Source organism: Amphimedon queenslandica, unplaced genomic scaffold (assembly GCF_000090795.2).
Source record: "Amphimedon queenslandica unplaced genomic scaffold, v1.1 AMPQUscaffold_13456, whole genome shotgun sequence".
NCBI classification, from domain to species: domain Eukaryota; kingdom Metazoa; phylum Porifera; class Demospongiae; order Haplosclerida; family Niphatidae; genus Amphimedon; species Amphimedon queenslandica.
Genome location: NW_003546308.1, coordinates 301,280 through 310,856, shown reverse-complemented (window position 1 = coordinate 310,856; position 9,577 = coordinate 301,280). Strand labels below are relative to the sequence as shown.

The following is a 9,577-nucleotide window of genomic DNA, read 5'->3' as shown; positions in this document are numbered from 1 at the left end:
CATTCAAGTATAATAATCATTAAATGCTAATGAACTTGCCTATGACAGATTTGGTGTCTAATGTGAAGAAACAAAGTGACGGTATTTCAGATGGTAACGCAAACTGAGCACAATCCCACTGACTGTCAACATAAGTACCAACAGTCTTGCTTAACTGTCCTATACCAACTTGAGCGAGACTAGGAGAAGTAAACAGGAAGAGATAAATCAATGCAAATTTACATGTACATGTATTTCTTTTAAAAAGTACATGTACAGAGGTCGAGCACACACAATTGCATGTTCTTTTAAAGGCAGTTCCATCAAATATCAAGTCTTTGTAGCTTACGTTGATTTCCGATTGAGCGATTGATCTTGTACAGCAAAAACGTGGACGGTACCTTTGTCACTTGAGACGCAAAGGAAGGCTGAGTCCTGACTGAAATTAATACTAAAATAGGGACAATAATAATAATAATAAGTTAAATAATTATTATGACGATGCGATTGTACCATGAGATATTAGCAGGGTCTGCCCCGCGTCTAAACTCAACCAGCAGTACTCTAGTCTGAGTATTGTGGACTCTCACCAGCGTCCCCTAATAGACAAACAGTCATTGAACAAAGCTCTTATACAATGTGTAGATTTTGAACTACATGTACATGTACATGTAAATTGTACCTCATTTTAAATTTTTGTTACAGGGTAATATAATATAAGTACATGTACATGTACCCCCAGTATACAAAATTAGTCTCAAAAATTATAAGTGATGTACTGTACATGTACACGTACTGTATAATTATTTTTAATGTACAGAAAATAGACGTAGAGAGTATAGTAATTATTTCAAATGTGTGTGGTGTACTTTTGATGAAGCAGATGCTAGCAGAGTCCCTGATTGGTTTAGAGTCATGCAGACTACCTCATGTTGATGAGCCTGTACCAATCTCTCAGTACTGGCCCTGCCTGGATCCTCTATAGTCAACAAGTCCTTTAGGAAAGACAGTTTTAGCAATTGAGCATTATATTGATATAAAAGGATTTGTTGCATGAGAAATGAAATCAATATACAAGTATTTGCAAATTTATATTGGCAAAGTTGCTCAAAATACTGCAAAAAGGTGGATTTTATTTTGGCAATAATTTATCATTTATCAGCCAATCACCAAAAAAACTCTGCCAATTCTTCCCTCACTATACGGTATATGGATGAATTACAATGTCAACGTACTGTTATTTGTATGCTGCCAGTCTGTGGTCCAGGATAAATCATTAATTGACAATCAACTGAAGTACAGACTTCACACAATCCTAACAGTAGTAATCAGAAAGTCCAGTAAATACATTAATGGGCCTTGGGTATTTTTCAAAATTTTGGTGATTTCTTAAAATGGCCATAACTTTAAAAATTGAAGTAGGAATCACCTCAAACTTTCTACACAGCATAAGTACATCAATATGTATCAAAAAATGTAATGAAAATTTGGCATGATTTCGGAGCCATTTTTTGGAAAAAACCATGGGCTATAGCCTTGGGTATTTTTCAAATATTTGACATTTTCTTAAAATGGCCGTAACTTGAAAAATTGAAGTCGGAATCACCTCAAACTTTCCACACAGCATAAGTACATCAATATGTATCAGAAAATGTAATAAAAATTTGGCATGATTTCGGAGCTATTTTTTGGAAAAAACCATGGGCTATAGCCTTGGGTATTTTTCAGAATTTCGACGTTTTCTAAAAATGTCTGTAACTTGAAAAATTGAAGTCGGAATGAGCTCAAACTTTCTACACAGCATAAGGGCATCAATATGTATCAGAAAATGTAATAAAAATTTGGCGTGATTTCGGAGCCATTTTTTGGAAAAAACCATGGACTATAGCCTTGGGTATTTTTCAAAATTTTGGTGATTTCTTAAAATGGCCGTAACTTTAAAAACTGAAGTCAGAATCAGCTCAAACTTTCTACAAAGCATAAGTACATCAATATGTATCAAAAAATGTAATAAAAATTTGGGGTGATTTCAGAGCCATTTTTTTGGAAAAAACCATGGACTATAGCCTTGGGTATTTTTCAGAATTTTGGCAATTTCAAGAAGAGCTGAGAGTACTTTAAAAAGACAAGATAGTAAGCCGCCAAATTAAGAGACCGCCAATATTATATTTAGTCATTTTGATGGAAAACCGCCTAAGTTTAGACCACCAAATTATTCGTCTATACAGCATAAACCTTTTGGGTTAGTCTGTGTGGGTATAGTCAGTAGCTTCTCCACAGGATTAGGAAAGGAGAAGACATGAATGCTGGACTGAAGGACAACAATCAACCTTAAATTAAAACAATAATTATTATAATTAATGTGAGACAGACTTCATTCACGTACTTATTCTTCCTCAACCTTAGAGAGAGGACTGGAGTGGGAAACGCAATCTCATATACAAATTTCTTAAGAAAGTCATCCCAGATCATAACTGAACATAGAAAAAGGAAGGTAGAAGTGTTGGGCGGCAATCAATGACAATATTAAACAAAATTCAACTATTTCTCCTGATGCTCATAGCTCAAAAATTGTAATCAGAATTAGCTCAAACTTTTCTATAAAGCATAATTACCTTGATGAAGAGGAAACTTAGGAGCCTGTCCACCTCCTACAAAGACAATGAGGTTAGACCGTTGCAACATTTCGACATGACCAACACCACCAACCGTCTCAAAATCTACACAAAATGTGAAAAGTACACATATATATGTACATGCACATACATGTAGCATAATTATTGTCATTTTAAATACATATCTAACTAATTCTAGACCTAATTTGAGTAGCCTGGCAAGAGGTTGTACATTATACACTACCAGCCCGCTCTCCAGTCCACAGGAGAAACAATTGTGACCTTTTGACAAAGAGAGAGACAACAACTTTCTCCTAGACATTTTAGTAATAGGCGTGGTTAATAGGCGGGGCTTGTTCCAAAAATATATAAAGAAGGTGTGGCTGAGTGAATGAATAATAATATATTAATTTTTTACACAAGAAGTAACAATTGTTATTATGTCTTTCCTCATTGAGGACGTCTCTAAGGAAAGAAAAGGTCTTAGATCATGCCCTGCATTCTCAGGGTCCACCACAATACTACTCAAAATGCTGGCAGCGTTCATTCTTTCTGCTGGGTACTTGAGTGCCATCAGTATCACCCCCAACTGCTGGCAAGTGAGGACGCATTTGTCCTTGGCAGTAGCTTCCACCAAGCCTAAAGATACCTTGTAAATATTTATAAAGGAGGTGTGCTTACTTTGTCTCTCCTCGGAGCTGCAGCTATTTTGAAGATTTGTCACCAAAGACTCGAATTTATTCATGACGAGGCATTAGCTTTTTGACAAAGGGTGTGGCTCATCGTTGCTGTAGCAACCACACGGCGATCAACAAAACGTAAAAAAAACATGGCTACCGTTCCTACGAGCAGTTCGCAACGTGTGAAAGTGTTTGTAAGGGCTAGACCGACTCCTTACTTTGCCTCAGAGTTTATCACCATACGAGACAAGGTGGGTGCATCATTCTAACTTAGTTTAAAATTGGGATGACTCTACCACTAGCTAACCATACCTGGGTAATCATTGGGTTACTTCAGTTGTATTTTTATAGGTCATATCAATTCAATTGCCTGTCAGTCCAAGGAGAATAAATCAACAAGCTAGAGGTTAGTAATACTGCATAAGCAAGACAACTACTTTGATTTGAATGCCCTCAGCAATCATACTTACATTGTACAAATGTTCGCAGTGCATGCAGCAAACTGGTCTATTTTAATTTCTATTCTAGAATGGAACTTCCTTGTTGATGGGATTCTTAGCAATAGCTCACAAGAAGAGGTCTATGCAGCATGTGCTCATGATGTTGTATCTGGTGTCATGAACGGAGTCAATGGAACCATATTTGCGTATGGACAGACTGGAGCTGGCAAAACATACACAATGTCAGGAGAGCCCCAGTATAGGCTTAGAGGCATCATCCCTAGGGCACTCTCTCAGATATACAATACAGTCCGTGAGAGAGATGATTGTACTACAATAGTTAGGTATGTACAAACTAAAGTCTATTCACTTTCACCTGACCCCTGGCTTCTTTCAATTAATAAAATAACTACATCACATCCGCATTCTTTACGTATTTGTGGTTTTGGAATTGTTTTTGTTGCGCCGAAGGGATGCAGATAAGTAGCAGCTGAATTTATTCTGCTGTTCTAGCTGCATAATTGCGGTCAAAGGTATGTCATTGAGTTTATACAGGGACATCCAAAAAAAGGCTAAGGCCTTATCATTTTGACCCGATCTTTTTATCTAAAGGACGGGAAGGACCTAGCAATTCTAATGGTGCAAATAAAATTTCTAAATTCCATGTTTATCAAAAGTTATAACAGAAAATCAATAGGTCAGGTGAAACTGAATAGACTTTAGTAGAAAAAGTGCATAATTTTTGTTGTTTTTTTCATATAGGATATCTTGCCTGGAGATATACAATGAAACTCTCACTGATCTTTTAGGGGAACTACCAAAGTCTGATCAAGGAAGCCTATCATTGAGTGAGGTTTGTCTCTAACACGCTACAGTACATCATGTCTTTAATGATGAATGTGATAGAATGAAAAAGGAACTAGTAGTGTTAAGGGGCTGAGCGTTAGAGTAGCAGATAACGAAGAAGAAGCACTGAACATGTTCTTTGAGGCTGAGAAGAATCGTTTGGTTGGTGAGCACGCATTAAACAAGCAGTGCTCTCGTTCTCACATTATATTTACAATCAATGTTGAAGTAAGTCCCTGCACCAAACAGCTCTCATAAAGATTATGCCTTTGTATAGTGCCATTCAGCTGTTAGTGCAAGCTCAGAGTACACCATATCAAAACTTCACTTGGTTGATTTGGCTGGTTCAGAACGACTTGGAATTGCTGATGTACATTCACCAGATTTTTGCCTTACAATTATTTTTAATCTTTCCCCTTATAGCATAGTGGGACTATAGTGACAGAAACCATTTACATCAATAAATCATTGTCCTTTCTAGAGCAGGTATGATAATAGCTGCACACATATGCACATTAATAGCATTTATACAGGTTGTAATGGCATTAACTGAGAAAAGAAGGGCACATGTTCCTTATAGACATTGCAAGCTGACTCAACTCCTCAAAGGCTCCATTGGAGGAAACTGCAATAGCGTGATGATTGCAAACATATGGGGAGAAAGAGAGCATCTAGAAAATACAGTAAAATAATAATAATAAAAGAAATTTGCTATAGTAATCATTTTAATGATACAGTTGGGAACACTAAGATTTTCTGAAAGGATAATGTGTGTTTGTGCCGATCCCCAGAGAAACATTCACTACAATCCAGTGGTATACATGCTATTATTAGTAATACCCTGTCTATACTGCCATGCATCAATTATGTAGGGCCTAATTCAAAAATATGAGAGAGACATCAAAGCTCTGAAAGAAGAAATGGCAATGCAAGAGCTCCTACATGGGAAACAAAGCAGCAAGACATCAGTCACAGCTCACCTGACAGAAGGACAAGTGGCAAATATTAAAGATGGAGTCAAAAATTACATTGCTGGAACTACAAATACTTTAGAAGTACTGCATATGATCATTACAATGATTCTAATGCATTATGTACATAATACTAGTTTAACAGCATACGAGAGATAAAAGAAACCTTTTCCCAGTTTAAAGAATATATAAAGTATGTACTAATGCTATGTAATACATGTACATACATGTACCTTATATTGATAGCACTATGAAGAAAGATTATCAAGAGGAACTGAGTAAACTACAGGAGCAATTAAGTAAAGTAGATGCATCCTTAAGTGGGCCTATTGAAGAAAAGCCAGTCAAACCTACTAAAGGAGGAAAATTTAATCTACGCAAAAATACGGTAACAAGCTACAATAACTGATTACATTATGTATGGATGCACGTTTAATTTAGGGGGCAGCAAGTCCAACTACTGCAGAGACTGAGGCTGAAGATTACAGTGACAAGAAACAAGAAGTTGGTGTGAGTGATGGTCAAGGTTATGGGATAGGACAGGTAAGTAATCGCATTCCATTATTTTTCATACATATGCTTAATCATAGGCACCAGGGGATGTTGCTAACACCAAACTGGGAAAGAAACGGATTTCATTCTTACCAAAGCTGGCCATCTCTGCTGATCAAAAAAAGAAATTGTATGCATAAAATAATAGTAGAGATGATCATTCATCATACTTTGCTTTTACAGTGGCAAAGGTCAGAATTTGTCATCGGATGCACAAGAGTTTTGCATTGATGAAGACACCAGTGGTCAGCCTTACTCACCGCCCTCACGTGTAGAAGCATTTGAACTGTTTAAAAAAGGCAGAGGAAAAGAAATAAATAGAATTTTCCTGCAAAACAAAGGTAAAAGTAAAGAAAAGACTATTAGTATTCAAATCTGAATTACCAATAGACTTGTTGCAAAGAAAAAGAAAGGCTGCTTATGATGTCAGTTGTAAACTGAACCAATTAAAGCAAAAGATTGATAAGGTATACAGAAGCATACATAATAGCGTCACTCCTTTATAATAATGCATTGCAGCTACGAAGGAAACTAGTAGATAAGAAGAAAGGTCAAATGGTGACAGCAACAACCAGTGATGGAAGACAAATCTTAGACAGTGAAGAATACAATTATCTCAAAGAGTTGCAAGAGGTGATAATCATAATTAGAATTATAAATTAGAGTAACTACTGTGAATCACAGGCTAAAAGAGAATACAAGAGTCAGTATGCAATATTGGAGGGACTAAAGCTTGACATCCCTTATTGTGATCAATACACACAGCAAAGCAGACAAAAACTAGCAGATGAGTTTGATACATGGTACAAGCTAGCATTCATTGGTGATAAGCCTTCTCAGGCGTCTGGTGAAGAAACCAGTGCTACTAGCAGTCCCATTGAGCCACCTGAAACTAGCCGTTTTAAAGATCTACAGAGCATGGCATTACTACAAGTAAGGCTTTGTACAAGCAAGTTTGTATACTTTGAATTTCACCACCACAGGGCGACCCATCTACAATGGCCTTTTATTATGCACAATTAAGGACAGGGAAAAGAGTAAGAATAAAAACGTATATTTGGAATGTTCTTTATTCTTTGTTTATTCATAGAGCATCACTGAGAGAAGGGCTACTATCAGGAAAAAAACTAGCATGATATTAAGCCATTAGCGCCGCTCCTTTCTTCTTTGCCTTCAATGCTACACCAGCACCAGCAAACCCAGTCCCACCCTGTAATATAACAAATAATAATAATAATAGTAATAACAATAATAGAACAATTGTAGTATTTCAATTTATCACTGACATTAACCTCTACTCTCTCTATAATTATTATTATGTATAATCTCTTTACCCTAATGATTGGTATAATATCGCTCTCCTTTAATTTGATGCCAGTTAAAGGACATATCATTGTGTCCTTGATAAGTCTCTCATAGCAACTCTGCATCACAACATCTCCACTGAGAGAAGAGAGTAATATAACATTATCTTCATAATGTAGACTCACCTTGGTTTTAGTACAACACATGGTGTTGAATTACTTAGTACATCTCTGGTGACAGCACATATATGCCTTGCTTTGCTGGTAGCTGAAGTTTTTTCACCTGACGGAGTGAACTTGACTGGTATCAGATCCTTCACTCTCAGTGGCTGATTACTCATCGGACAATAAGTCTTGCTATCCTGGAAAGAAGAAGACCCAAGGGTAATAATAACTCTCGTTAAGAAAACTGGACTGACTGGTTTTTTGATACTAGTTGATGTGTGATGTGGTGTGAGTGATGGTACCCAGAAACTGGGTAGTTTAGGCTTCTCTGATTTTTCTAAAGTGACCAGAAAATAAAGTTTCTCTGCATCTCTCTACTTACCTGTACTGGTAGTACTGGAGCTAATACCTATTATGTATAATAGTAATTTTTTGCAAGAAAAATTCTTGGGTTACCAATAAATTTTTCCACACGATCCCTTGCTTCTGCCTCAGCTAGTGATGCCAGTTCTTCCTATTCACAGAAATCAGAAAATCAAAAATAGTTACTAATAAGCTATCTTGGGAGCTTACTTCTTCTTTCTTGCTTTGTTTTTCGTATTCTTTCATCTTCCGAGCATCTAAAATGTGGCAAGAGTCATAATAATGATGAATGATGGAGACAAGGCATGCATTATTTTTTATGATGTGAATTGATGCAATTCAATTGCAAATTATTGAATATGGCAGCCTTAAGGAGGGTTTACAACAAAGCATGCTAAATGAGCTAAACAGCATGTTCCATGAACTGAAAAGCACTACAATAATACGTGGCTTTTGAGCAACTCTAATTCATTAAAAAAATCAATTTTGAATTTTTATGATCAGCTCAAACTTTCTGCTCAACATAAGTACAAGTATATGCATCAAAAACCCATTAGTTCCATTGTCACAAAATCCATGACAAGTAAAAACCCATTTATTTCATTGTCACAAAATCTGTGACAAGTAAAAACCCATTAGTTCCATTGTCACAAAATCTGTGACAAGCAAAAACCCATTTATTTCATTGTCATAAAATCCGTGACAAGTAAAAACCCATTAGTTCCATTGTCACAAAATCTGTGACAAGCAAAAACCCATTTATTTCATTGTCACAAAATCCGTGACAAGTAAAAACCCATTAGTTCCATTGTCACAAAAATCCGTGACAAGTAAAAACCCATTAATTTCATTGTCACAAAATCCGTGACAAGTAAAAACCCATTAGTTCCATTGTCACAAAAATCCGTGACAAGCAAAAACCCATTTATTCCATTGTCACAAAATCCGTGACAAGTAAAAACCCATTAGTTCCATTGTCACAAAATCTGTGACAAGCAAAAACCCATTAGTTCCATGCACAGGGACTTTGCCTGATTTCAGAGCAACTTTAAAAATTCATAAAAAATCCAATTTTGATCAGAACCAGCTCAAACTTTCTACGCAACTTAAGTCATGTATATATGACTTACAACAATAACTTACACTCTTTCTTCTGGTGGAGGAGGCACTCCAAGATGGCTTCCTTCTCAAAGAGATACCCATTAGGACTGCCTTACAATAAAAATACAAATACAAGGTATATAATTAGAGTCTTATTAGTTTACGTTATGACAGGATTTCTACATGGCTGAAGAGAAAGACAGCAGCAATCAAATTCCTGGAAAGAAGAGGATATAAATCATCTATTCTTGTTGATACTAGTGGAGGTGCATACTTGTAGCGAGTCTTTTCCGAGTCGCACAGTTTTACTGCCATATCCAGATGTCTCTATACACAAATATATAAATAAAGGTACAACTTTAGAGCAAGAACTCACTCGTGTCTTTTTTCTTTTCATGATAGCTGTACACAGCAGAGGCTGTTTGATTCTTCCCATGGCGCCCCATTTTAATGGGTGTGGTTAAACATAGTTTGACCACGCCTACAAACTCTCACTTTATTAAAAAGTGCTGCAAGCCCAAACATAAACAATTTATTCACCAAGTAATTAAACAATACACA

At 36.3% G+C, this 9,577-nt stretch overlaps 3 protein-coding genes across 4 annotated transcripts; 1 reads left to right on the top strand and 2 right to left on the bottom strand.

Moving 5' to 3' along the window:
* Positions 1 to 12: 12 nt before the first annotated feature.
* LOC100639313 (WD repeat domain phosphoinositide-interacting protein 4-like) lies at positions 13 to 3,382 on the bottom strand. Its single transcript, XM_019995056.1, has 10 exons — positions 3,276 to 3,382; positions 2,796 to 3,233; positions 2,595 to 2,699; positions 2,366 to 2,453; positions 2,215 to 2,309; positions 1,215 to 1,294; positions 849 to 974; positions 493 to 578; positions 329 to 430; positions 13 to 179 (listed from the first exon to the last, which is right to left on the bottom strand). The coding sequence occupies exons 2-10, from the start codon at positions 2,914 to 2,916 to the stop codon at positions 20 to 22; spliced, it is 963 nt and encodes a 320-aa protein (XP_019850615.1). The 5' UTR covers positions 2,917 to 3,233; positions 3,276 to 3,382; the 3' UTR covers positions 13 to 19.
* An 18-nt stretch (positions 3,383 to 3,400) lies between these two features.
* LOC100639187 (kinesin-like protein KIF9) lies at positions 3,401 to 7,422 on the top strand. 2 transcript variants are annotated; one of them, XM_019995054.1, is made up of 20 exons: positions 3,403 to 3,525; positions 3,626 to 3,680; positions 3,803 to 4,058; positions 4,477 to 4,567; positions 4,621 to 4,788; positions 4,838 to 4,930; positions 4,984 to 5,046; positions 5,094 to 5,243; positions 5,298 to 5,375; positions 5,433 to 5,615; positions 5,669 to 5,724; positions 5,778 to 5,919; positions 5,973 to 6,074; positions 6,122 to 6,213; positions 6,267 to 6,424; positions 6,474 to 6,550; positions 6,603 to 6,716; positions 6,768 to 7,016; positions 7,067 to 7,120; positions 7,174 to 7,422. In XM_019995054.1, exons 1-20 carry the CDS (start codon positions 3,424 to 3,426, stop codon positions 7,231 to 7,233), a joined length of 2,343 nt encoding a protein of 780 aa, XP_019850613.1. In that variant the 5' UTR covers positions 3,403 to 3,423; the 3' UTR covers positions 7,234 to 7,422. The 2 variants fall into 2 exon arrangements, with proteins under 2 accessions (XP_019850612.1, XP_019850613.1); XM_019995053.1 differs by having other exon boundaries at positions 3,401 to 3,525; positions 7,067 to 7,422.
* LOC100639061 (nitric oxide synthase-interacting protein-like) lies at positions 7,203 to 9,500 on the bottom strand. The gene is made up of 11 exons (XM_003385598.3): positions 9,393 to 9,500; positions 9,291 to 9,343; positions 9,181 to 9,233; positions 9,059 to 9,123; positions 8,126 to 8,172; positions 8,009 to 8,066; positions 7,935 to 7,961; positions 7,807 to 7,889; positions 7,574 to 7,749; positions 7,418 to 7,526; positions 7,203 to 7,293 (listed from the first exon to the last, which is right to left on the bottom strand). Exons 1-11 carry the CDS (start codon positions 9,460 to 9,462, stop codon positions 7,222 to 7,224), a joined length of 813 nt encoding a protein of 270 aa, XP_003385646.1. The 5' UTR covers positions 9,463 to 9,500; the 3' UTR covers positions 7,203 to 7,221.
* Between the last annotated feature and the right edge of the window lie 77 nt (positions 9,501 to 9,577).

Excerpts from the sequence above, each read along its gene's own strand:
- LOC100639313 (XM_019995056.1), bottom strand. The coding sequence starts at position 2,916 with ATGTCTAGGAGAAAGTTGTTGTCTCTCTCTTTGTCAAAAGGTCACAAT. Across the intron at positions 2,700-2,795 it reads TGCCAGGCTACTCAAATTAG|ATTTTGAGACGGTTGGTGGT; the intron begins GTCTAGAATTAG and ends CATTTTGTGTAG. Across the intron at positions 975-1,214 it reads CTGGCAGCATACAAATAACA|GACTTGTTGACTATAGAGGA; the intron begins GTACGTTGACAT and ends TCTTTCCTAAAG.
- LOC100639187 (XM_019995053.1), top strand. The coding sequence starts at position 3,424 with ATGGCTACCGTTCCTACGAGCAGTTCGCAACGTGTGAAAGTGTTTGTA. Across the intron at positions 4,059-4,476 it reads GATTGTACTACAATAGTTAG|GATATCTTGCCTGGAGATAT; the intron begins GTATGTACAAAC and ends TTTTTCATATAG. Across the intron at positions 4,789-4,837 it reads TATTTACAATCAATGTTGAA|TGCCATTCAGCTGTTAGTGC; the intron begins GTAAGTCCCTGC and ends GCCTTTGTATAG.
- LOC100639061 (XM_003385598.3), bottom strand. The coding sequence starts at position 9,462 with ATGGGGCGCCATGGGAAGAATCAAACAGCCTCTGCTGTGTACAGCTAT. Across the intron at positions 7,750-7,806 it reads CAACTAGTATCAAAAAACCA|GATAGCAAGACTTATTGTCC; the intron begins GTCAGTCCAGTT and ends TCTTCTTTCCAG. Across the intron at positions 7,294-7,417 it reads ATATTATACCAATCATTAGG|GGTGGGACTGGGTTTGCTGG; the intron begins GTAAAGAGATTA and ends GTTATATTACAG.